Source organism: Medicago sativa, chromosome 2, assembly GCF_051527215.1.
Source record: "Medicago sativa cultivar Bolivia chromosome 2, Bolivia_mono, whole genome shotgun sequence".
Lineage (NCBI taxonomy): Eukaryota > Viridiplantae > Streptophyta > Magnoliopsida > Fabales > Fabaceae > Medicago > Medicago sativa.
Window position 1 is genome coordinate 36,701,885 of NC_140750.1, and position 27,954 is coordinate 36,729,838.

Sequence of the window (27,954 nt, forward strand, 5' to 3'; positions counted from 1 at the left end):
TTTATGCAAAACAGCTTATTTGTGCAAAATAGCTTATTCAAAACAGCTTATTTATACAAAACAGCTTATTCCAATTTCATTTTAAAAACAACTTATTCAAAACAACTTATTTATGCAAAACAACATATTTATGCAAAACAACTTATTCAAAACAGTTTATTTATGCAAAACAGCTTATTCGAAACAACTTATTTATACAAAACAGCATATTTGTGCAAAACAGCTTATTCAAAACAGCTTATTTATACAAAACTGCTTATTCGAAACAACTTATTTATACAAAATAGCTTATTTGTGCAAAACAGCTTATTCAAAACAACTTATTTATACAAAACAGCTTATTTGTGCAAAACAGCTTATTCAAAACAACTTATTTATACAAAACAGCTTATTCCGATTAATTTTAAAAACCAACTTATTCAAAATAGCTTATTTATGCAAAACAGCTTATTCGAAACAACTTATTAGGATCACTTTTTTTAAAACCGGTAATTCAAAACAGTTTATTTATGCAAAACAGCTTATTTGTTCAAAACAGCTTATTTATACAAAACAGCTTATTCCGATTTCATTTTAAAAACAACTTATTCAAAACAACTTATTTATGCAAAACAACATATTTATGCAAAACAACTTATTCAAAACAGCTTATTTATGCAAAACAGCTTATTCGAAACAACTTATTTATGCAAAATAGCTTATTTGTGCAAAACAACTTATTCAAAACAACTTATTTATACAAAATAGCTTATTTGTGCAAAATAACTTATTCAAAACAGCTTATTTATACAAAACAACTTATTCCGATTTCATTTTAAAAAACAACTTATTCAAAACAACTTATTTATGCAAAACAACATATTTATGCAAAACAACTTATTCAAAACAGCTTATTTATGCAAAACAGCTTATTCGAAACAACTTATTTATACAAAAGAGCTTATTTGTGCAAAACAGCTTATTCAAAACAACTTATTTATGCAAAACAGCTTATTTGTGCAAAATAGCTTATTCAAAACAGCTTATTTATACAAAACAGCTTATTCCAATTTCATTTTAAAAACAACTTATTCAAAACAACTTATTTATGCAAAACAACATATTTATGCAAAACAACTTATTCAAAACAGTTTATTTATGCAAAACAGCTTATTCGAAACAACTTATTTATACAAAACAGCGTATTTGTGCAAAACAGCTTATTCAAAACAGCTTATTTATACAAAACTGCTTATTCGAAACAACTTATTTATACAAAATAGCTTATTTGTGCAAAACAGCTTATTCAAAACAACTTATTTATACAAAACAGCTTATTTGTGCAAAACAGCTATTTTGCACAAACAGCTTATTCGATTCCTAGGTCGCCGAGTCCAAACGGAATTGCAGATCATCCCTATTCTTCTGAGGTATGTGTGTATTGTAATTCGTGACAAGTTTGCGTGATTGTGAATTTGTAGAGATTTCAATTTTGAATTGCGGAACGCTATGCGTGAAATCGTGTAGATTTATAATTATGAAGATGTGGTTACTGATTGCAAATCTCACAAGGTTGTTGTTAAAGAAGAAAAAGCGGATCCATTGAAGGTTCTTGAAAGAGTTCAGAGGAAGAGTCATAGACAAGTTGAGCTTCTTTCTCCGATCCTAAAACCACCTTCAGAACAAGAGAAAAAAATTGAAGAGAAAGAGAAACCTAAGCCAGAGGGAGAAAAGAAAGTTGAAGAGGTTAATTAATTATTTTTTTTCTTTTTAAATTTATCTGAATCTGTGATGGATCATATTTATCATTTTTATTTTATTATATGGTGCAGCCTAAGGTTATGATAGTGATTCTGAAAGTTCACATGTATTGTGAAGCTTATTCACAAGAAATCAAGAGACGCATTGAGAAAATCAAAGGTATGTTACTGTGTTCTGTTTTGATTGAAATTCATATTTTCTTCACTTTTATTTCATTCACTTGCTTTGGTTCAATTCTCAGGTCCCATCCTTTCAGGAATTTGTCAACTGTTACTACCGATGATTTTGTGTTTGAATTCGAATCTTGCTATGATTTTCAATTTTGGTTACATATAGATGATGGGTTTGATTGGTTTGGTGATGAAGTTTGCTGGAGATTTTCAAGTTCCTTTGCATTCTTGATTTTTGGAAGAAAAAGGACGACGTTGATTGTGAAAGGACGACGTTGAAGAGGAGGAGAATTGGGAGTAATGAGTTGGAGGGATTAGGGATTGATTTGAATTTGGGAAAATTGATGATGGACTTGGTTTGAGAAATTGTCGAAATCAAATTGGGAATTTTTCTGAGAATTGTGATTCTGTTGCTAAGAATTCAAAGTTGGTGCCTGAATCTGATGGTTTTGAAAATGTTCTGTTATGGTTAGAAAATTCCATATGTTTTTTATTTTTGATTGTGATATGCACCATGTTGGATCAAAGAAAACCATTAAGTACATCTAATGGTTTTGAAGTACAACTCACATAAACCATTTCCACAGCAAAATGGTTTTGGAGTACAACTCACAGAAACCATACCCATAGCAAAACCATTAAACAATTAGTTTGGTTTCGTGTAGAACACTATCAAAACCATTAAACCACACTTATGGTTTCATTAATAGTTTTTATTTAAAATCATTTGTCAATAATAATTTTCACTATTCTTTTATTTTATTTAGCATTTGACAATTATTTTTCTTTCACATACAAGTCTATTAAAACCATTAAAGCGCGATTATATTTAGACAAAGTCAGAAATTCGTTTTACAACGTAAGAAATAAAAGAGAGATGACGAGGCTTTACAAAAAAGTGGTTACTTATTGATTAATTCACATTAGGTTATAAGTGTGTACTATTAAGTGGTTACTTAATAATGATTTAAATGTTTATCACAATTTTTTTATTACAAAACCATTTTCACTGGAATTGGGAAATGATTTGATGTGAAATCTGTTGGTATAAGCTGGAATTCGGATTTGATGAATTATTGAGAATGTTGTGATGAATTGTGTTGTTTATGATCAATCCGGTTCGGATCTGGTGTTAGCATTACTCACGGAAACCATTTTCACTGCAAAATGGTTTTGGAGTACAACTCACGGAAACCATTTCCACAGCAAAATGGTTTTGAAACCAACTCACAGAAACCATAGCCATAGCAAAACCATTAGACAATTATTTTGGTTTCTCATAGAAGACTATCAAAACCATTAAACCATAATTATGGTTTCAGTAATAATTTCAGTGTATAACATCTTAATCATTATTCAAAACCATCTAACAATAATAATTTCATTAAAAATCATTACACATTTATCTTGGTTTCACATACATGATTATCAAAACCATTAAACCATAATTATGGTTTCAGTAATAATTTCAGTGTATAACATGTTAAACAACGTTCCAGTAAAGAAACTCATAATCCATACTCATTTCTCTCTCTAACTCATAAAAAGCTTATTCAAAACAGCTTATTTTGTGCAAAATAGCTGTTTTGCACAAACAAGCTGTTTTGTATAAATAAGTTGTTTTGAATAAGCTGTTTTGCACAAATAAGCTATTTTATATAAATAAGTTGTTTCGAATAATCTGTTTTGTATAAATAAGCTGTTTTGAATAAGCTGTTTTACACAAATAAGCTGTTTTGTATAAATAAGTTGTTTTGAATAAGCTGTTTTGCACAAATAAGCTATTTTGTATAAATAAGTTGTTTCGAATAAGCTGTTTTGCATAAATAAGCTGTTTTGAATAAGTTGTTTTGCATAAATATGTTGTTTTGCATATATAAGTTGTTTTGAATAAGTTGTTTTTTAAAATGAAATCGGAATAAGCTGTTTTGTATAAATAAGCTGTTTTGCACAAATAAGCTGTTTTGTATAAATAAGTTGTTTTGAATAAGCTGTTTTGCACAAATAAGCTATTTTGTATAAATAAGTTGTTTCGAATAAGCTGTTTTGCATAAATAAGCGGTTTTGAATAAGTTGTTTTGCGTAAATATGTTGTTTTGCATATATAAGTTGTTTTGAATAAGTTGTTTTTTAAAATGAAATCGGAATAAGCTGTTTTGTATAAATAAGTTGTTTTCCACAAATAAGCTGTTTTGTATAAATAAGTTGTTTTGATTAAGCTATTTTGTATAAATAAGTTGTTTCGAATAAGCTGTTTTGCATAAATAAGTTGTTTTGAATAAGTTGTTTTTGCATAAATATGTTGTTTTGCATAAATAAGTTGTTTTGAATAAGTTATTTTTTAAAATGAAATCGGAATAAGTTGTTTTGTATAAATAAGCTGTTTTGAATAAGCTGTTTTGCACAAATAAGCTATTTTGTATAAATAAGCTGTTTTGCATAAATAAGCTGTTTTGAATAAGTTGTTTTGCATAAATATGTTGTCTTGCATATATAAGTTGTTTTGAATAAGTTGTTTTTTAAAATGAAATCGGAATAAGCTGTTTTGTATAAATAAGCTGTTTTGTATAAATAAGTTGTTTTGAATAAGCTGTTTTGCACAAATAAGCTATTTTGTATAAATAAGTTGTTTCGAATAAGCTGTTTTGCATAAATAAGCTGTTTTGAATAAGTTGTTTTGCATAAATATGTTGTTTTGCATAAATAAGTTGTTTTGAATAAGTTGTTTCTTAAAATGAAATCGGAATAAGTTGTTTTGTATAAATAAGCTGTTTTGAATAAGCTGTTTCGCACAAATAAGTTGTTTTGTATAAATAAGTTGTTTTGAATAAGCTGTTTTGCACAAATAAGCTATTTTGTGTAAATAAGTTGTTTCGAATAAGCTGTTTTGCATAAATAAGCTGTTTTGAATAAGTTGTTTTGCATAAATATGTTGTTTTGCATAAATATGTTGTTTTGAATAAGTTGTTTTTTAAAATGAAATCGGAATAAGTTGTTTTGTATAAATAAGCTGTTTTGCACAAATAAGCTGTTTTGTATAAATAAGTTGTTTCGAATAAGCTGTTTTGCATAAATAAGCTGTTTTGAATAAGTTGCTTTGCATAAATATGTTGTTTTACATAAATAAGTTGTTTTGTATAAGTTGTTTTTTAAAATGAAATCGGAATAAGTTGTTTTGTATAAACAAGCTGTTTTGCACAAATAAGTTGTTTTGCATAAATAAGTTGTTTTGAATAAGCGGTTTTAAAAAAAGTGATCCTAATAAGTTGTTTCGAATAAGCTGTTTTGCATAAATAAGCTGTTTTGAATAAGTTGCTTTTTAAAATGAGATCGGAATAAGCTGTTTTGCATAAATAAGTTGTTTTGAATAAGCGGTTTTTAAAAAATCATTCTAATAAGTTGTTTTGCATAAATAAACTATTTCGAATAAACTATTTTGCATAAATAAATTGTTAAGAAAAAAATTATAATATGGGGCTTTAATTTAGTGGGCTTGGTGGGAGCTTTTTTAACTGGGCTTTGAAATTTGGGGCTCTATTGACACCTCTACTTATTAGAATTAAGATTTCACTTGAGGTGTAGAAAACAATTATGTTGGGTGTAGAAAGCAATTATATACGGTGCATAAGGATCTCCTTATGCACCATAACCACACCCCCGGTATTGGAGGGTGTATAGGAGGTTTAAACATAGGAGGTTTCGGAGAGTGTATATGTGGAATTCTACTTGGTGGACTGTAATAACGACCATTGGTAAGAGGGATAACTGCCAGAAACAAAACTAGCACGGATAAGTAGTAAGACATGACACAGAGTAATTATACAGGCCATAATATATTGCCTTTAATTTGTTGTTGGATGATTTATTTTAGACAAATGCTAAACCACAAGCAACAAGGCTAAACCACAATAAAGAAAAACAAAAGACCATCCATCCAAACATAAAAGCAGGATATTAGTAATTAATTAAGATTAGAGTATAACAATACACTTCTTTGCTGCTGTAGGTTCTTAATTCTTACATCTTAGGGAAGTGGTCGAGATGGCGTTGGAGGGTGTATATGCGGCGCGCTTGGGACCGATATAGGTTTAGGAGGTTTAATTATAGGAGGTTTAAGAGGGTGTATATGTGGTGTGCCTGGGACCGGTATTGGAAGGGTTACAATAGGAGGTTGAAACAAAGGAGGACTTGGAGGGTGTATATGTGGTATTCCACTTGGTGGACTGTAATTGCGACCATTGGTAAGAGGGATAACTGCCAGAAACAAAACTAGCATGGATAAGTAATAAGACATGACACAAATAATCTGTGTATATATAATATAACAGAGCTTTACAGTTGAGGTAGTAGTTTTTGGGCTGGGTGCGTCTATATATAGAGAAATGTAATTTGCACAAGTCTTGACCACAGTACCGACACTTTTTACTCTTCACCTTACAAAGTGTTGTATAGTTGTTAAATTGGCGTGTTCTAATTAAACAAAGATAAGTTGCATCCAGCAACTCAAAGATAAATTGAGCTAGCTTTTACATATTATAAACTTTGTAACACTTTTTAAGTTTATAAATTTTTAACCGGAGACTTTTATGTTTATTGAAAAATAAACTCTACGTATATTTGTAGAGGGCTTTTACATATGAATTTCTATATCGTGTACAAATTTGTATAAGTTAAGAAGTTTAAAATTGTAATTTTATATTAAAATGTACACATTTTAGATGAAATAGATCACTTTTAGTTTCTTTCAATATTTCAGCTCATTGTTAGTTGTCAAAAGTTATGACAAGTCAACATTGACTAAATGTTATTGGGATGTGTGTTCAAACATTCATCACATTTAACTTTTTCTTGTCATTAAACATTCATCACATTTAACTTTTTCTTGTCATTTTTCTTTTGAAGTTTTGTTAACATGTGTTTTTTTAAGAATCAAAATATAAATTTTATATTAAAATGTAAATGTTTAAACTTTTAAAAATTAAATACACAATTTAAAAAAAAATTATCTTTTAAATTTCTTAACTTGTGACTCTATGCTAATCACTTCATATTTAGTGCTATTTGACATAAATGTAATACAGTATAAACTCTTTGAATTAATACTCGGTAAATTAATAAACTCTCTAAAATAATAAATTTGTCCGGTCCCGACTTGGGCCAATGTAAAAAATTGAAAAACTCGATAAAATAATAAGATAATAATTTTTCGGGAAATCCCTTTATAATTTTCGGTCCCAAGAAAATCATAAATTAATAATTCATAGAAACTGAAAAAAATATATTAAGAATACATTGAACACATTTGTTCCTCTTGTTTACATTTACTGTACTTCAAATGTCATTTTTAATTTCCAATGCATATGAACACAGTAGTTACTAATTTACGTTGAGTCTCAAGGTTCGCTGCAGCGTAATTATAAGAGGCATAGACTAATTTGCCTTTTTGTTTGGTATGTACAGTATAAACTTAAAAACTCTTTAAATTAATAATTATTAATTTATCGATAAATTAATAACTCTCTAAATTAATAAATTTCTCCGGTCCTGACATTATTAATTTATAGAGTTTTAACTGTAGGTGGAGTGGAGTGGAGGCAAAAGATAAGAGTGGACCATAAAAAAAAAAGGATAAAATTGCTAGTATCATGGATAATATTGCACCTGGAAAATATTTCGAAGAAATTACCTCAAAACAAAAATTCAGGTTTAGTTATCTACTTATTATACCAGAAAAAACAGTCAATTGATATATCCATTTTTTCCCTACATAAGGGCATTTAGGTAATTTCCTAATTGGTGGGATCTCTTTGTTGACAACTCACTGATTTTTCACTATATATACGTTGTTATAATAAAGGGAAGATAGAGAAGCTCTAAAAACGCGTTCTCTCTGGAGAGAAAAAACGCGTTCTCTAAAACACACCCAACTCTCTCACCCGCGATCTTGCTCTTGCCGCCGCCGACCTCGCCGTCTCCGCTGTTAGGGAACAAAGAACAGGGTTTCATCTTCTTCTTGATCAAAGAGGTGATTTTGTTATTATTTCTTGAATCTAAAGCCATGCATGTCTGAGATTGAATGAGTTTTGTGCCTTTTCTGTTTTATTTTTGTTCTTGTTGTCCAATTGGATGTTAAAGCTATGGTTTTTGCTGAATTTTATTTTAATTCGAAAATTTAGGTTTTTGGGTTTGTTGTTTGTTGATTTGCATGTCTCAAAAATTTAGGTTTTTAGATTTGTTGTTTGTTGATTCTGTATTTATTGGTATGTTTTATTGTATTCCTTTTCCTGATTCTTTTTTCAAGAAAGTTCTTTTTGGCTTGAGGTTATGATGTTGAATTTTTTATTTTTTTTTTTGGTTATGTGCAACTTTCTGACATAAATCAGTCAAGGGGATGAGGAGGACACTCATCAAATTTTTATTAATCAGTCATTTTTCTCTTTTGTAGATATCAGAAACAATGGAAGATCCGAGCCGTAACAATAACAAAGAAAGCGAAAACGATTTATGTTATCAACATACAAGAAGTGTTGCTACTTTTGAAAATCCTTTCATCAGCAAAACTATCTTGGATAGTGAAGATAGTGCATGTGGTATTGTTTTAACTCTTGATTTTCTTTACACTTCTTATGAGCATATTTTAATCTTGAGTAGCTTTCATTTAAGAAAACTATAATTTATAATTGCAACATTCCATGCTTTTGAATAAGCTTGAAACTATAATTTATAATTGCAACATTCCATGCTTTTGAATAAGCTTTTGAATAAGCTTGCAACATTTAGAAGTCTGGAATTTATAATTGCATTTGATTTAGCATTTTCTTTGTCTGGAATTGAAGCAGTATAGTGTAAGCTTCAATAAATAAATTCTAGATGTCTATACATTTTAAGCTTTTTCAGTAAACACTCTTTTTTATTGGGTAATTTTTCCATCTTTAATTATTTCTTATTTTACTCGTTTGATTGAATACCTCATGGATTTACTTTTACAACTCATGTTCTTTTTGGGTTACAAATGTGTGTTTTATATTTAGGCTTTGAAATTGTCTCCAAGTCCTGTTAAATTCTTCAATTTATATGTGATCTGTAATAATTTTGATAAAAATTAACATCATGGGTAGTGTATCATAGCGTGATGTGGCCCTGCAGAGCATGTTCTTTTCACTTGCGCATGTTAATATCTTGATTCATTTTGACCATAATTGAAATTCCGGCAGACTAGCTTTCATGTGTTTTATACGATGTTATGATCAGAATGTCGAGTAAAATATTTTAACATCGAGCTAGCAGAAAACAGACAGATCAAGGCAAATATAACATATATAGATTTTTAGCACGTTAGTTATCAGCTGTTTTTATGTGATGTTTCAAATCCATATCTGCAGAAAGCAGATGTTCCGTTTAATGTTTCAACATCATTCTGGCAGTAAGCATAAACAAACAGCAAAATAAACGACAGGAAAGTAAAAGGCACAGAGAGTTTGTTGACCCAGTTCAGCACAACACGCTTACATCTGGGGGCTACCAAGCCAGGAAGGAAATCCACTAGTGTAGTCCTTATTCAATAGCTCTCAGCAAACTCCTCGTTTACACTATATGACCTAGGACCTACCCGTCTAGACTTCAACCTAGGAACTCCTAGATCTGAGATCCCATCTCACTATCCTAATGGTCAGTCACTGCCCAAGTGACCTATCAGACCGCAAACACAATAAAATAGAAGTTACCTTCCAACACAAACAACCAAACCTTGTTTCACAACTTCAGTTTGATGCACAAGAGTATCAATACTCACAAATTCAGTCCTAAACAAGTATCACAGACGACACAAGAAGGCACACAGTAAAGATTCTAAACCTGCATCAACATGATACAAGAGTAGAATACATGGAAGACGACTCAAAACCCTAAAAATCTATTCTTTTACAAATCGATGGTTTTGATAAATTACAACTCAACTAAAGGTCCATCTCGATGCATCAAAGAGATACAAAGAGAGGCTCACAAATACGGCACGAGTTGAAACCCTAATGACTCAATCCAATATTCTTGAATTGGTAAATAAAACTAGGGTACAAGTCTTCCTTATATAGCCTTTTCAAAGCATGGGCATTTTCGTCATAGGCTAAACATATATTTGTATCAAATATTCTCTTCAGAAATATGTTGAAACAAATATTCTTCAGAAAATATATTTTCTAAAATCTGTTTTGAAAATATATTTTACAAATATGGTAACTCCTAAAAAGTAGGAACATTTTTAGGAACTTCCATATACACCACCAAGGAAATCTAAAATATTGTTTATATTTTAGAAAGGCTTAAATGCACTTTTGGCCCCCTAAGTTTCGCCCGGTAGCGATTTTGGCCCCCTATTAAAAAAAATGACTTTCCAGCCCCCCAACTTCACCCCCTTTTGCAACTCGGTGGCCCCCGTCAATTTTGACTGGGTCAATGCCCATGTGGCGGACATATCAGATAAGTGAGTGGCCACGTGGATTTTTGAAAATTTAAAATTAAAAAAAATGAATTGAGAAAAAAGGTGGCACGTGAGGAGAGAGGAGAGGCATAACGGTAAGATTTTAGGGTTATTAAACCCCAAAATCCATCGTTCTTCTCCGATCCATCCTTCTTCTCCAAATCGCCGCTCCTCCATCAATCTTCTTCTCCTTCATACTCGTTTCATCGATCCATCCTTCATCTCCTTCATCGATCATAGTCGTTTTCTTCACCATCCTTTCCTTCGCTCTTAATCGTGTCCAGGAAAAACGAAAATGGGTGGTGAATATGAATATTCTTCTTCGTCTGGTACCACAACTCCATTGAAACGCAGAACAAGCTTGGTATGTGACTGTGGTTCTGAAGCTCCATTAGTGACTGGTTGGACTTATGATAACCCAGGTAGGAGATTCTATGGTTGTGGGAGGTATTTTCAGAGAAGAGAATGCAACTTTTTCAGATGGTATGACCCTGAAGTGCCTGAAAGACAAAAGAAGATTATTCGAGCTTTGTTGAAGAAGAATGATGAATTGCAGGAAAAATTGAAGAAGAATGATGAATTGCAGGAAAAATTGAAGAAGAATGAAGAATTGCAGGAAAAAGAAAGAAAGCTTGCAATTGCGAAGGCTGCCATAGTTGTTTTAGGAGTTATGTTGTTGATCTCTGTTTGTTGTAACGTGTTTAAGTTGGTTTGATGTATTGATGAAAGTTTGTTGTAATGTGTTTATGTTGGTTTGATGTTGTAATAGTTATGAACAAAGTTACACTTTAGTTTAATGTGTAATGATCTACAATATGTAATCATTTGTGTTGGAAAATGAATGGATTGATTAATATTGGTTAATATTTGTTGTTTGAAATTTGTTTTTGAGCTATCTATACCAGAAGAATATCTTAGCATATAAAGCAAGCATAATAATATAGCACCATGATATAAGTGACCAAAGTGGGGTTAATCATAACATAAGAAGTCACCTTAACAGGCTAAGAAGTAACCATAGTGTACTTAGGCATACAAGCAAAAGATGTAGCAGTAGTGTACTTAATAGCAGTAGTCACCATAACAGGTTAAGAAGTAACCATAGTGTACTTAATGATACAAACTTAATACCAAACCAAACTAAGTAACCAAATTGTATTGTTAAAGGTTACAATCCAAAATAAAACCATAATAAGCAAACTTCCTCTTCACACTTTGTTAACTGACTGCTGAGTCCCAATTGGTTCCACATCATCAAGCTTCCTCTTCACACCAACTGTCCTAACCTTCCTAGGCACAAGAAGTGTAGCATCTCCCACAATGTGTTTTGTTATTTTGAATGGTGAGGCTTTCTGAGCTGAGTTGCTTGCAGCCTCTACTGATATGCTTGCAGAAGGTACAAAAGGTGCAGGTGCAGGTGCAGAAAATGCAGGTGCAGAAGTTGCATGAACTGCAGCAGTAGGTGCAGTAATGTGAGCATTTGCAGAAGTGTGAATTGTAGCAGCAGGTGCAGCAGATGTTTGTGCAGTTGTTGTTGATGCAGGCTGAGATGTTTGTCCATTAGTAGCTTGTGAGGTTGAAGCAGCCTTGGCTTTTTTCTTTGCAACAGGCTTCTTTTTGGGCCTCTGAGTATTGTCATCTGCAGCATGTGCATCAGGCTGCTCAACTTGGGGATTGTCCTATAAACATACAAACAAATATATATTTATACATATATAGCCATATCAGACAATAAATATACAGACATAAAGGCCTCTGAGTTGCTTGCAGCTTCTTTTTACCTTATTTCCACCTGCTGGTATCATCCTCTCAGCAGTTGCTTTCCCTTTGCAAGTTCTCTGATTATGCCCAAGCTCTTTACATCTTTTACACCTAACAGTATCCTGGTTCCTCTTTGCCAATCTAGTACCTGAAGTTGATGGCACCTCATCATTGTTCTTCCTTCTTAGTTTTTTTGGTCTGCCAGCAGACCTTCTCACATAAGGGGGTAAAATAGGCTCACTGTCTACTATTGGCCATAATTTTGGACCATTTGAAGGAAGGATGAGATTGTCATAGGTATCTAAGAAAGTTGATTTTCTGTTCCAACATACAAGCACAAGTCATCAGGATACTTACGAAATGCTAACATATAACATATAAGTCAATTGCTAACATATAACATAACAATAACAGTATACTTACCTATACAAATGTGCAACATAGTCATCAGGATTTTGATTGTTAAACCACATACAAGCAATGGCATGAGGGCATGGTATCCCAGTAAGTTCCCATCTTCTACAAGCACAAGTCTTCTTACTAAGGTCAACTTCATAACTATCAATACCATTGGACACAGTGAAATTTGAATAATCTCTATCTCCACACCAATGTGGGGACCATCCATCAGCCTCTTTTTTCAACACATCCAGTCTCTTCACTATCATTGGACAGATTTCACCAGGATACCTAAGCATATAGTCTCTAAGTCTGACTATCCTATTAGTTAGGTAGAATTTCAGACCCTCAACTAAAGAAATGATAGGCATCTCTCTATACTCTAAGATAGAACTATTAAAAGCTTCACACATGTTGTTAACCTGTAAGTCACAACATGCATATTCACTATACCCTGCCCTTGACCACATACCTGGAGCATACTGATTCATTTCTGCCCAAGCAGGTTCACTAAGCTTCTTCAAATTTTCCATAGCTCTCTTGAACTCAGTCATTGTGGTTGACCTAGCACATTTCCATAATGCTTCCTTTAACTGCTCACCAGCATGTCTTTTCTTAAAATTCCCATACAAGTGTTTAACACAAACCCTGTGCTCCACATGTTCAGAAAACCCAGCAATTGTATTCACCAATCCCTTCAGCATTAATAAACAACAATCAACCTCTAACTAACAGTAAACAACATATAACATAAGCATAAAACTGAATTATAATGCAACAAAAAACACATACCTTTTGCTGATCAGAAATAAAAGACCATCTCTTGTACTGAATTCCATTCAAGTCAGAAAGTAGCAGATCAAGGAACCAGTCCCAAGAGTCTTTTGTTTCAGCTTCAACAATAGCAAAGGCAATTGGCATCATCTGGTTATTACCATCCTTCCCAACAGCTGTTAGCAACTGACCCCCATATCTTCCCTTTAGGAAACATCCATCAAGGCCTATCAGAGGCCTACAACTTGTCACAAAGGCCTTCTTGCAAGCATTGAAACACACATACATTCTTTCAAAGACAGGATCCTTAGGTCCAGGTTTGCACTTAATTGAAACTGTGCTACCTGGGTTACTTCTTAGCAACTCTTCAGCATAACTCCTCAAATGAGCATATTGCTCTTCAACTGCACCTTGTATCATCTCTAAAGCCTTAACCTTTGCCCTATATATCTTCCACCTTGTCAAGATAACCCCCCACTGGTTTTTACAAATTGTGCCAAGACTCTTAAGGGTTGCAGTTGGTGTGTGTTTCAGAATTGGAACAAACTTCTCAGCCAACAACTTTGATTTGAACAACCTAATCTTAGAATTCCTAGAACACTTGTGAGCAGAATTGAAACTAGAAAGCACAAAATATGACTTTATGTCTGACCTACTAAATCTCATATGAAATGGACAAGTAGGAGTACACTTCACAATAATCCTTTTCTTCTCATTTTTTTTCAGGTGTATGTTTTTCCTAACTTGCAAAGCATGTTCTTTAACAGACTTCCTAATTAACTCAGCATTAGCAAAAGTCTGACCTAATTGGTACTTCACAACATCACCTTCAGAATACTTAAACTTCCTAGATCTATTCTTACCTCTTTCACTGTCAGATGAGTTTATGCTATCAAGATCTGATGAATCTCCATCTTCAGCTTCAAAGTCATCAACAGTTGTTTCAGCATGGTTCCTTGATGACTCAACAGCAATCAATCTGTTAGCTGCACAAACTTCAGAAGGCACAGCAGCTGTTGGATTTATAGTTTGTTCAGGCAAGACATTGGTCCATTCCCAACCTTCATCATACTCACTATCATCCAGAGATCCATATGCACTTTCAGATTCTTCTTCAACTTCAGCAAATGAAGCATATCCATCTTCCCCTTCAGCAGCATATTCAGGATCTGTTTCAGCTTCATCTTCATAGTCTTCTTCTACCACTTGAACATCAGAATCATATCTGTCATCTAGACCTGCTTCTGCTTCTCCTTCCACATAGAAATCAGCTACTGACTCACCTTGATACTCATTGATGAAGTTAACAATATCTTGATCTGTCTTTAGTACCCTAAGACCATCCTTCAAATCTGCACCAGGACTGACATACCACAACTGATATGAACCCTTCACACCTATCTCTCTAACAAGGTTATCCAAATCCTTTAAATTGACATAATCTAAGGGCAATTCACCCCCAAACACGTATATCTCACCTTTCTTATAGGCAACAACAGGATCAGATATAAAATACCCTTTGTGGTGGAACCTTATCTTCAATGAGTGGTTCTCAGCAACCCTAGCAGAAATGAAATTCGATTTTCATTATAAAATGCCACAACAACTAGCACATGCAATTTTGTTGTATTCAATACACTACACCAACCCCTTTTTTAGACATAAATAGGTACAAAGGTAATAGGTACAAAGGTATAAAAGACAAAAAAATTACCCCTTTAACCTAACACAAACACAAACAAACAAAAAAAACATAAACAAACAAAAAAAACATAAACAAACAAAAAAAAACTTACTTTGAGACATTGCTGTCGGGAATCTTGTCATTCATAGCATCTATTCCGGACCCAGAAGCATTTTCACCAACCTTTTTCTGCGAACCAGCCTTCGAACCACCTTTCTTCTTCTTCGAACCACTATTTCGGTACCCAGCTTTCCTCTTTGAACCGTCATTCGAACCGCCCTTTTCCTGCGAATCTTCGACCCACTTCATCGTACTCACCAAACCAAGCAAAACCCTGACTTAATCGTTTGAAATGGTGTTCGTTTGAGAGAGAAAAGGAGACTGAAAGATAAGATGAAGATAGAGGGGTGAATATGAAACCCTAACTTTTCACCTTCTATTTCTATCTCCTTCCTCAATCACGTGCCATCATATTTTTTTAATTTCTACTTTTTTTTTAATTTTTATTTTAATTAATTAATTGCCACGTCGGACAAGTTAGTTGCCACATGGGCATTGACCCAGTCAAAATTGACGGGGGCCACCGAGTTGCAAAAGGGGGTGAAGTTGGGGGGCTGGAAAGTCATTTTTTTTAATAGGGGGCCAAAATCGCTACCGGGCGAAACTTAGGGGGCCAAAAGTGCATTTAAGCCTTTTAGAAACAAATCTTCCAGTTTATTCTGGGCAATAACGCGCTGCTTGGTGAACAAGAAATAGGGCGAGGTTTCCTTACTGAGATAAAGATTGCGTAAACCAAGCCACATGAACTGGGCACACTGAACCGTGCCAAGATGTTGGAACATTGTATCCAACATACAGGAGTATTTGTTTTAGCAACAATGAAGCCAATACCCAAATACCCAACAATAATACTATCTTCATCTTTAAATAACTCATCCAGTTACTTGATATTTTACTATGCTTTGTTAGTGACCTGGCTAAGTTATATATGTTTATCTAATGGGTTTTGCAATTTGAATGTTTCTGCTTTCTTTTTGCCATGCGCTTGTTTACGCTGGTTCTTAGTAAACAAACGCTGGTTTCCAAAAACGATTAGCTTGAGAGATCAACCAGAAGATCTCGGGGCATATTGTGTTAGTGTTTGACAGAAATTGCGATCGTTCTTGAAATGAACCAAAAAAGTGTAAGAATAAGGATCGAACACGCGTCCGATCCTTTAGTAGATTGTTGAGAAAAGGGGATAAATTGCAAGGAAAAAGGTAAAATTGCATAAATGAATTAAAGGTGGTACACAAATTCATACATTTGCGAATTGTGTACTCGTTTCTCCTATAGTGCGGATAGTTTGAGCGTGTAAGTCTTGTGTGTATGCGAATTGTGACCTGTTTTCCCTATGGAAAACTCTTATTTATACTAAGTTACTGCCTATTGTTAGCTTGTGAATTTTACAAGCTCATTTAATATGGTCGACATTCGTTTGACCTATCACTTTGTAGGAATCGAAGAGCTTTTGGAAGCTTCGACAAAGCATCAAGCCTAAGGCACATTGGAGTTTCGACAAAACAAGGCAGTTGCGCGTCGAAGACAAGCAAAAGGGCGGGGAGCACGATTTCAAGCAAGGAAGCGGTTTCCTTTTAGTGTAAAACGTGGGGCAAGTGGTTATCCAAGATGGAAGAAGTGTTGATCATGGAGTTAGTGGTTCGCCATCTAGTTTATTAGTATAAATAGTAGTTTTCAAGCCGAAAAGTGGGTCGCAAATCATATACAGAATTCTACAACACTCAAACTACCGGCGTCTAGGGAAACGAGTTATTCAGAATCACCCCTTTAATGCATTTGCAGTTTACCTTTTCCTTGAGTCTATGTGCGTAAACTTGCTTTGTTTTAAGCCTTTTTATCACATTCTCAAACCTGTCGGAGACAGTGTGTAACACCCATACCAGACGTATCTAGAAAGTCTGGCACGTGCGTTAATATTAGTACTGGATACATTAAAATATACAACAATTAAAAACTTCGAATGAATAATATTTACATCAAGTTCCGTTCGTATAAATAATAATACAATACAACTCATCCATACGTAAAAATACATCCTTGAAGTCCATAACATCCTGCAGCTTCACGAACGAACCCTTGAAGTAATATCCATCCGGCTCCAAACATGCATAAACATCCTGCTTATCTGAACAAAAAAAAGGATTGGGATGAGACATAATGTCTCAGTGAGTTCCCCTAAATCCTAGGCTATAGGCAACCTCAAGGGGAAACCTACGGTCACCACGTGTCTACATTACAACCTGACGGATGATTATATGTGTGTGGGGACTTGCATTCATAGACGGTAGTGCATACTAGAGCCGTCATAATCTTATCTCACTTGTTATAGGCTTCACTTCCTATACGTGTCATGGCGGTCGAGGGGGAATCTAGAACCGCATTGCCAAGAATACACTTTATGTATCGAGGCCCAAACCTAACATAATCATGGCACGATTCTAAACCGGACGATTAGGGGAAACTTAAGATCGTCATCGGTATCATGTTCATAGCTTGCTCTATACCTAACTTATACTTGTCTTAAAGCATCTAATGCTCTTATTCTCATACATAATCGTACATGAGTTCATACATGTTCATAATCATAATCGTAACATACATAAACGTACTTAAGTTCATTCATATTGGTTAGCGTTGAACAAACAATGTTATCTTGATTCATTTTACGGATAGTCCCGAGTGGAGTAACCCTGAGATCAATCCCATACATGACCGGTGTACGTACATCGGACTCCCTCGGTGTCGTGCGGGTCCCTTGCGGCTTAAACCGTTCCCCTTAGGTCGAGAACCTCCCGTATCCCCCTGGCGTGGATAACAAGAGACACGAGCACCTACATCTTGTTACTCAGTGACATGCGGGTCCCTTACGGCTTGAATCGTTCTCATAATGAGAACCCCTTGTATCCCCGTGATGTGGATATCAAGAGACATGTCACCTACACTTATTAGTTATGGTCTTGTCGTGCATATAAGTTAAACATAATCATACATACATGTTTACCTCGGAACCTTGATCGATCCGATTATCGGTAACCTATACTTGTTCATAAACATACCTAATCATGGTGGATAGATCAACTAGTCAATCCACGGCTCACATACTTGCTAAGGCATACTAGATCATATGCGAAGAGAATACACTTCGCGTCTTATCATTCTAGGGATCCATATCCTATATTTGCCTTACTTGTCACATGCTATCTTCTAGTTCTCGACTAGCTAAGTCGAGGCTCTACATACATTCCCTTTCTTAGTTCATTACTACCCCATCATACTTAAACTCTCTTGAGCCATCCTCGTGTTACATGCTAAGATTGCCACGATTAATGATGCAAGGATCAATTGACGATGTGTGCAAATTTCAATACTTTCTAAAGACCGAAAATGCCATAAACCCAAGTTCCGAGCCGTTTATAAGTTCTATGTTTTGATAAAGCCAAACATGTTCCAGTAGAAAGATAAGTAAAAACAGTGAAAGACCACTTCGAAACGATCGCTACGGACCCCCACGCGACTGCCCCCAAGCACCCGAGCGCAGAACAACGCGAACGTTGTCCTGTCTGGGGCGCCTGGCGCCAGAGGGAGGGCGCCTAGCGCTGGGCTCTCTGACTTTGGGCGCCTAGCGCCCTTGTTTAGGCGCAGCGCTGCGAATTCTGCGTTTTCGGTGATTTCGGCTGCGGGTTTTCGCCATTTTCGACCCAAAACTCGTCCAATTTGACCCTGTAATGCACCAAACTCATCCAGCAACTTGTATAGACTTAATTAAACATATATCATGGCAAATTTTAACATATAATCAACTAGGATTGGCTTAGGGTGCTAAAGTTTCATAAAAACTAAACTAACATAAATCATGATTTTCTACAAGATTAATCAATCCCAAAGGTGGGTAATCTATCTATGGAACTCACCTAATCATGTTTGCTTGCTTTCCTTCAATACCTAGCTTCAAACCCTAGCTTTGCTTCATTCCTTGATTTCTTGTTCTTTCCCACCAAACCATGCTTTGATCCTTTCCTTTGCTTGTTTCTTACTTGCTAAGCCATGCTTAATCATGCTTGATCATGATTTGGAAGAAGTTTGGTTGATTAGAGAAGAGAGGGAGGGCGCATGGTAGAGAGAAGGAGGAGAGAACTCTTTCTCTCAAAACCTAGAGAGAGAAAGAGGAAGAAATTATGAGGTTTTCCACCCTCAAATCACTTATATACTCCCTTGAGCGAGATTACTTAAATGCCCTTCGTCTCAGTCGTGTTTACCTGACCCTGATACATAACTCATGCTTAACTGATATTACTTATAAATATCTTCCGTCGTACTTAACTTTCTTCATCATAATCACTTTCCACGAATCTTAGTCCTCTGATACATTTAACAGATGAATTTTCCATTAGCTGACGAGCGGGATGTTACACAGTGCCTTTTTTATATCAAACCCGTCCTGCTCTCTAAGAAACCTGAGTGCATTTCGTGGCCTTTTTTCAAACTCTTTTTCGATAAAAACCTTTGCACAACGGTCTTGAAATTTCTTGTTCGATCTCGCTTGTAATAATCAGAACTAGCCCCCGTTTGCCAAAATCACAGGCAAACACCTATACAGAAACCGTTGGGCATAACCGCTAGTAACTAACCTAGACATTAAATGAATTTCAAATACCATCTCTTCAACAATAACTGCTTTTGGCTCGTATATCTGGCACTAACTTCTCATCGATTGTTCTGCTTGCTTGTCGAAGCTTCTTCGTCGACCCGCAAAGTCTCTTTGAGTTCTCGAACCTGGCTCAGCTTCTGTGTCGAACTTGATCAGACTTCTTCAAAACTTGAGTCGAACTTGATCAACTGATTTTAGCCTATTGAAAATACAGGCTAACGAATTGCCCCCCAAAAATGTCTTTTTCATTTGTTTCTTCAGATAGAAGAAGAAAGAGACGTTTTTGAATCCAGTCGAACGTGTTTTCCCGTCGAGATAAATTACATCATTCTTTTAAAAATCTAAAGGCAGTTGAAAAAGCCTTTTTATGACGTCATCTAACCCCGCTTAATGGCCCACGTCCCAGTTCTTGGGAACCAACTCTTTGCTCCACTTCCAATAATCGTCCATGATGAAAATTTGAAGTTTAAAAAGATGTACACCTTTCCTTCTTATTTTCTCTAGTTCATTGTGTTGGAACAAAATGTGTTTAACATTACCCTTTAAGTTTTGATGATAACAAGGTATTAAAAATTGTCAATTGGATATGCTAATATTTGTTCAAGTATGCAGGACCATAGACAAAAAAAATTAATGTCTCTTTAAAGCATAGGTTCTGGAAGAACAAATGAGAGCAATGGAATCAACAAGAAGGAAGCTTGAAGCATCTGATGAAAAGAGGTTCTGAAGACAAGTGCTCCTGAAATGTTGACGTCATCAGAAGCATCTCATCAGAAGCAATATCACCAGAAGCACATTTCATCAGAAGTTCTGAAGATCATCAGAAGCTAAGAGAATTGAAGCTTCAAAGGCTGTTCAAATAATTTAATCACGCTCATCATTGCAAAAGACTAGAAAAGTGAAGCAATGGCTAATTCAAATGGATTTGAAGGCATCAGATGCTTATTCGTTGGAGAGAGTTGAAAAAGGACAATTGTACGAATTGTACAACCACTACCTCCATTACTCTGTTTTTTCTCTGCAACAAGACAAGAACAACAACTATGCCTGCACCAGTGTTCCTCCAAATTTGGAATGGATTTGAAATTGATCCTTCATAGGACAATAACCATATCAGGCAAAAGATCATTGGTGATTTGATCAAGCTTCAAAAGACTCTTTTTGATGTGCTGGCAATTCAACAACGTCTCTTTCGCACCTCTATATAAAGGAGTGAAGACTTAAAGAATGGCAAGACTCATACAACAATTGTACAAGTGCCAAAACTCTGTTGAAATTGTTCTGCATCAAAAGTTCACTTAGAATTTCTTAATCACTTTCATATCTTAGAAATTCTAGAGTCTTAAGATTCTGTATCTGATTTGTATTGTGAACACCACTGATTGTATATCAAGTGTTCAACCTCAAACAAATTTCTTTGTAATTCTGTTTGAATAGAAGTCTCTTGCCTGTGTGCTTGAGCATAAGAAGTCTCTTGATTTAGTTCTTGAGCATATGAAATCTCTTGCAGTTGTGCTTGAGTAAGTTTGAAGTCTCTTGCTAGTTTTAGCAGTGAGCAGTTGTAATCAGATATTACATTTTTAGTGAACTCTCCTTGGAAGTGCAAAAGGACAGGACTACTTCCGGTTTGTGGAAGGAACCTGTATAATTGCTTTGTGTCTTTCTCCTCTCTCTCTCTCTCTCTCTCTCTCTCTCTCTCTCTGTTTTTATCCACTGCATTTAGAATCTGAACATCACTTCAGAAGTTGAACTCTATCTGCTTCTGACCAGTGATTTTAGTAGGATAAAACGAAGAAAAAGCTAACACAATTCAACCCCCCCCCCCCTCTTGTGTTTTTCTCACCTTCACATTGGAACTTTGCATTTTCTTTTTCCCGACATGAAACTTTATCGCTTCTTACTCAGATGCTCTAGGACTTTGGAAGGTGGGAAGTCTCTTAAATGCGAGAAATATCTTGGAGAAGTTTAAAAGATCAAAGACCCCATCGACTTTTAAGCTTTTAACTTCTCATCTTGAAACACATGTTTTCAAAGGTTGCTAAGTGGCCTCACCCGAATGGTAAAAAACTACGTTAACCATAAATGCCCAGAAAAAAAAACCCCATGTGCCTATATAAACGGGTTTTTCTATTTCTGCATCTCACTTCCAACCCAATTTCTCCATCACTTTTTCAGAAGATATCTCGTTTGTACCTTATTCTTTTCTCTGTATTTTCTGAGACTATGGAACGATTGCGTGATGATGAACTTATCATCATCACGAAGAAAGTTGCTAATTTTGGTGCTCATCATCTTCACGAATTTTTGTTAACTTTGAAGAACTTCGCAAGGATCTGCAAACTCCCCATCGTTCTTAGGGCTTTGCTCCCAAAGTATGCAAACTAGATTGATGATGATGAACTAAATCTCAACCAAGTGAATTTTTTCAATCTAATGATCGAGAATGGGCATGCAGATTATTGTGTACTACGTGCGACTAGCCTCTTGTATGATACTGAGCCGGACGTCACCGAAGCTTGACGCATTTTGAATATCGCATATAAAGCCAAAGTCAAGAGTGCAAATTATATCTTGGCCATGTTAGATGCCTCTACTGCACGGGGGAGAACGTCGAAACAACCATCTCCACTTTTACTAGGTTTTTTCAGGCACAAAAGTTAAGTGTATTTCGTCGGCATATAACCGGATAGGGAACTCCTTACTGGAATCGTGTTCGCCCTCTTTTTTGGAGTAGGTGTACGCCAGATGGTTTAGTCCTTAAGACTCTCTGCCAAGCTATCATCAATTTCCCCTGGGGATGATCACGAGTATTCCCAAACTGAAGTGTGTATCCTTTGTAGCTTTGACAGTGAGCTTCATTGTTTCGGAAGGACATTCAGTTCGGACCAATTTTCTTTGGCTTCAATTAATCTTTCTTAGGGCTTTTGCATTTATAGTACTTTGTCGAATGTTATATGACGAGACTTTTTGCTTAATGTTTTAACATTCGAAACTTTTGTACTTTGCCCATTAGAGGCTTTAATCAATTAATGCCATCTTATATGTTTTCAAATCAATTTTGCGTTATTTTGATTTCTTGTAATAATGGCTTATATTTTTTCAAATACAATCCATTTATGCACATAATTCGATTGTCGTCCGCTAGTTCTTCGACTTCGTACGCATTGTTCGAAAACACTTTCAAGACTTTCCATGGTCCCTCCCAACTAGGAGACCATTTGCCAAGAACTTGATCTCTCCTATCCATAGGTAAGATCACTATCCAGACCAAATCGTTTACAACGAAAGTCTTAGATTTGACTCTTTTGTTGTAAGACTTTGTTATTCTCTCCTTTTGCCTTATTAGAGCATCTAAGGCTTTCAACCTTTCTTCGTCTAAATCAACCAATTCGTCTAAAATCATATCCCAGTAATGATCGACGGGGATTTCACATTGTCTTTGAACTCTAGTTGATTGAAGACAAATTTATGTTGGCAATACAACGTCATGTCCAAAACTAAGCCTAAAAGGAGTAGTTTTGGTAGATTCTCTATGAGAATTTCGATATGCCCATAAGGCTTAATCGAGAACCTTATGCCAACTCTTTGGGTTTTCTTTTACCTCTTTTTTAATTAAGGTAATAATCCCTTTGTTGGCCGCTTCGACTTGACCATTTGCTTGAGCATAATATGGTGTCAAAGTCAACAGTTTGAATCCTGTTTGATTGGCAAACTGCACCATCTTTTGGCCGGTAAAGACCGATCCTCGATCAGTAGTAATCGTCTCTGGGATTCCAAATCTATACGATATGATTTTGAATGAAACGAATCACTGCATCTTGATTAACCTTACGTAAAGGGATGACTTCTACCCATTTGGTGAAATAATCTATCCCAACTAGGATATGTGTATGTTTCCCTGGAGAACCAGGTTTTATTTCACCAATTACATCTAACGCCCATCCTCTAAATGGCCAAGGTTTTATGATTGAATGTAATTCGCTAGCAGGGACATGTTGAATTCTAGCATGCATTTGGCATTCTTGACACCCTTTTACAAAATCTATGTAGACTTTTAACATAGAAGGCCAACACAACCCTTGTCGAAACAAAAGCCATTTCATTTTGTGGTCTGCCTGATGAGAGCCATATGCTCCGCTGTGAGTGTTGAACACTGCTATATACGCCAATCATTACTTGATAAATTGTCGATGGCAAAAAATTTGGCATAAATTTCACCGTCATAATTATTACCATTTTGATTCGACTCTCTTGCCCCCCCCCCCCCCCCCCCCCACCCCCGAAGTAATTTGAGCTAAGTCATTTGCCTCTTGACTCTCAGTTCGTGGCACATGTTGAATATTTGCCAGATCAAAACGTTTTAACAACGCTTTAGCAGTAACAAAATAAATGATTAAATTTTCTTTAACACATTTGTATTCTTTTGTCAACTGCTTGACAACCAACTCAGAAACTCCTTTGATTTCGAGATGTTTTGCCCCCAGTTCCAGTAGGATCTCAAGGCTGGCAATTAAAGCTTCATATTCAGCCTCATTGTTGGAACAAAGCTTATCAAGTCGAAACTTAAATTTAGTGGGAAAGTTTTCAGGTGAAATAATTAAAATTCCCACTCCAGTGCCATTTTTATGGTTGGAACCGTCGAAATAAAGCTTCCAAAGTTGAACATCCAAAATTCAATGATTTTTCAATCACAGAATGATCAACAATGAAATCAGCAACAATTTGGCCCTTTACAGACTTTAACAACTGATAAGTCAAAGAATAGTCTGTAAGCGCCAAAGCTCATTTACCAACCCTGCTGTGTAGTATTGGTTTCGAAAGCATATGTTTGATTATGTTAAAATGCGAATAAACATAAACATCAATAGGCTTTAAATATTGTTTAAGTTTCATACAAGAGAAATACAAACTGTAGCACAATTTTTCACTTGGGTGGTACCTTGTTTCAGCATCATTTAAAACCCTACTAAGATAATAGATGGCTTTTTCTACGCCATTTTCATCTTCTTGAGCTAGCATACTTCCAATAGTATTGTCTGGAGCAGCTATATAAAATTTCATTACTTTATCTCTAATGGGAGGTAACAAAACAGGTGTGACGATTCTGTGTTCGTTGCTTCCGAAGAAGACAGTTACGTGAAGGATCTTGAACCTGAATTGAAGATTCATTGCTCTGATTTTATCGTTTCTGAAGCGTCGGAAGAATTTGTCATTCACACAGCTCCGGTGAGATTGAGGAGCACTGATTACGGCGTCGCCGCCGTGACGACTTTCGCCTCGTGGTTGCTTGCTGGAAAACAGGCTGAACAACTCGCTTCTGATGTCAACAATCAGGTTCAATTTTTCCAGTTCCATGATGAGTTCATTGTTGATTTTGATCCTGGTGGAAGCATTTTCTCGTGTTCTCTGTTCTCCGTTTTCATAGTTCTCCGACAAACTCGTTTGCATTTATGGTGGATACCTTGGGATGGAGGAAAGCAACGTCTGTCTTTGTTCAATACACACAGTGATACGCCATTACAGAAGCAATTGAATCTTCACAAATCATGACAGATGATCGCATCATTTGTTTCGATTCAGTTGTTTCATTCATTCTTCTTTGCTGATTCGATTGAAATTGAGCAAGAATTGGAAGCAATTGAATAAATTCGAAACTGAATCGACAACAAAAAACATTTTTCAGTTGAATTCATGTTTGTGTTGCAAAATCGTGTTTGGTGGAAGCGAACTCCAGAAGCACGTTTTACAAAAGCAGTTTTGGTTCAGTCTTTCGGATACGTACGGCTTATACGTGTGTTTGATTCAGTTATTTGAAAAGTGCGTTCTCAAAAGGTTGTTTTTGAAAAGAAGAAGAAAAACGCGTTTGGCAAAAGCACTTTTGCAAAAGCTGATTGCAGACTTTAGGAAGAATGAAGCAGAAAGAAGAACGCACGTTGTGTGTTTCTAAACTCAGATTACCATCAAATCATGGATTCCTCATGTGGGCCTGGGCTTCATCAGGTTGTTAGGCTTCAATATTGGCTTCCTATGTTTTCATATTTTTCTTTAAGTCATTTGTTAGTTTTATCCCCATTTTACTTAGTTACTTCAGTAAGAATAAATTGTAATTTTCATTGTATTTCAAACTCAAATTGGTGAGTTTTCCCACTTTGAGTTTGAGGGGGACTATTAGAGTATAGTGAGAAGATGACTTGGAGAGCAGGCAATCTAGATAACTTGGAGAGCAAGCAAGTTAGTTAGGAGTTAGTTACACTAACTCACCTCTATAAATAGCTCTCATCATTGTACTCATATTCATCTTTTATCAAATCTATTGATTCTCCTATGAGTCTCTATGGTTATCTACCACATGAATACTATTATGCTCTCTCTCTAGCTGATCACAATGATCTTTATCCCTGGGATTCCATGATTCATAACAAATATCTTGTTAATAAGTGAATGCGTGCAGGGTATATGGATGACTATTGAGTATGATATTTGTAATACTCAATTTTTGCTCATTATTCTATTGTGAGTTAAAATTGTGGTTTTCTTTTATATATCAATGTTATATACGGTATTATATGTGTATTAGAGTTTTTTTGTTGTAACCAAATCTATTATTCAATATTTTTAATCTCCAACGTGATATTTTTGTTTTAAATTGAAGAATTTAGTTCTATCATGTTATATTATATAACAAAACTAGCTTATGTTTTTATTGACGTACCAATAGCTTCATTTTTTTAAAATTGTCGTATTCTCTTGTTCAGTACTCGTATTGTAATGGGTATCGTACCTGTAACTATACCACATAGATTACTTTACAAAAGAAATTAGTATATCTTTTTTATATATAAAATGGAAGAGTAGTTTATTTAGTGGTGTGATAAATTAATTTATTCCTACTTCCTATACATTTTTATAATCAAAATAAGTTTTGAACAATGTCTCTGAAGTATTGATGATAACATATGAAACAACAATTGTATGTACTAATGTGTGTTCAAGTGTGCAGGTCCATAGAATTAAATTCTGACTCTTATAGTCAAGTTTTGCTTTTAAAATGTCAGGACTCTGAACGCATAAAAGAGTATATGAATCAAAAGAGAAGCTTGTATGACTTGAAATAGGATCTGAAGAAAGGTCAATCAGACATATAGTCAATGTTTTGATCAGAAGAGGCTTTTTATTCAGAAGCCTCTGAAGGAATGAAGACTCTGATGGATGAAGCATCAGAAGATGATGTCAGGAACTGAAGACTCTAACTCTGTTTGTCGTCTTATAAAGGAAGATTGTTGTCAGACTTTGAGTAGTACAATTTGTCGTCTTCTTACAACGTGCATAAACAAACAAGAAAATTCAAGGACAAAAAAAATGTAATGGATCATTCTATTAGAAGTAAAGGCAACATTTCAACTTCTCTAATTAAGCTTCCCATTCTCAAAGAATTATTCGATGCGTTGTAACTTTTTCAACAACGGCTCTATCATTCTCTCATATATAAGGACCTCAACACTTGAAGAAAAATAATAAAACTTCTATCATTTTACAAGTTCCCTTACTCTGTCAAATTATATAACGCACAAACACTTAAGGAAATTCTTATAAACTTTCAATCATAGAATTTGTTAAGGTTAATTCTTATACTAGACTACTCTCGAATTGTGAGATGAACCATCTTAATTTTCTCGTGTCGTCTCTTTCTTTCTGTGTTTCACTTAATTTCACTGCGTACTCTGTTTCAGACTATAAAAAGAACTCTGCTTCTGTTTAAACTCTATACACTGCTTTTGATAAACATTAAGAAAAGTTTTCGAAAAAGCCAACTCAATTTAAGCCCCCTTATCTTCTCTTTTCCTCTCCTTCAGTTGGGATCAGAGCCCTTCGTCTGTTGCTTAACACTTAACACTATAACTGATAAAAGATCGTGAGAAAAAACATGTTTCTTTCAGGTGCTACCTCTTATTCTGCTACCGGTGGTACTAGTAACAATAACAATGTTTTATCTTAGTAGAACTGTGGCTTAAAACCCTTTATGGTATCAAAGGGATGAGAAGGAAGACTCAAATTTTCCCATGACATTCTACACAAAATTCTACTGCATTGTTAAATGAAACTAAAAGTTAACAAAGTTTTATTACCTCAAGTTTTCTCATAAAACATTTATTGAGAGAGTTCAACCCATAAAACAATTTTATTACAGAAAACAAGACAATAGGGTAGTCATTGTGCTACAATGACAACATGGGAAAAACTA

At 35.0% G+C, this 27,954-nt stretch overlaps 1 protein-coding gene and 3 long non-coding RNA genes across 5 annotated transcripts; 2 read left to right on the top strand and 2 right to left on the bottom strand.

Moving 5' to 3' along the window:
• The first annotated feature begins 1,809 nt into the window (after positions 1-1,809).
• LOC146946618 (uncharacterized) lies at positions 1,810-2,410 on the top strand. Its single transcript, XR_015026783.1, has 2 exons — positions 1,810-1,899; positions 1,982-2,410. It is a non-coding gene; the product is annotated as an uncharacterized LOC146946618 (long non-coding RNA).
• A 5,364-nt stretch (positions 2,411-7,774) lies between these two features.
• On the top strand, positions 7,775-27,201 carry LOC146946619 (uncharacterized). Of its 2 annotated transcripts, XR_015026786.1 has the most exons (3): positions 7,791-7,935; positions 8,356-8,500; positions 26,768-27,201. It is a non-coding gene; the product is annotated as an uncharacterized LOC146946619 (long non-coding RNA). The 2 variants fall into 2 exon arrangements; XR_015026785.1 differs by lacking the exon at positions 26,768-27,201 and having other exon boundaries at positions 7,775-7,935; positions 8,356-8,805.
• LOC146946620 (uncharacterized) lies at positions 11,595-15,313 on the bottom strand. The gene is made up of 5 exons (XM_085747690.1): positions 15,117-15,313; positions 13,339-14,890; positions 12,571-13,241; positions 12,168-12,465; positions 11,595-12,065 (listed from the first exon to the last, which is right to left on the bottom strand). The coding sequence occupies exons 1-5, from the start codon at positions 15,311-15,313 to the stop codon at positions 11,595-11,597; spliced, it is 3,189 nt and encodes a 1,062-aa protein (XP_085603816.1).
• Positions 17,004-19,468, bottom strand: LOC146946621 (uncharacterized). Its single transcript, XR_015026784.1, has 2 exons — positions 18,976-19,468; positions 17,004-17,189 (listed from the first exon to the last, which is right to left on the bottom strand). It is a non-coding gene; the product is annotated as an uncharacterized LOC146946621 (long non-coding RNA).
• Positions 27,202-27,954: the final 753 nt, after the last annotated feature.

Bases quoted from the DNA above. Each gene is read 5' to 3' on its own strand.
- LOC146946620 (XM_085747690.1), bottom strand. From the start codon at position 15,313: ATGAAGTGGGTCGAAGATTCGCAGGAAAAGGGCGGTTCGAATGACGGT. The intron at 14,891-15,116 runs GTAAGTTTTTTT...ATCGAATTTCAT, and splicing joins CCCGACAGCAATGTCTCAAA to TTCTGCTAGGGTTGCTGAGA. The intron at 13,242-13,338 runs GTATGTGTTTTT...TTAATGCTGAAG, and splicing joins TTATTTCTGATCAGCAAAAG to GGATTGGTGAATACAATTGC.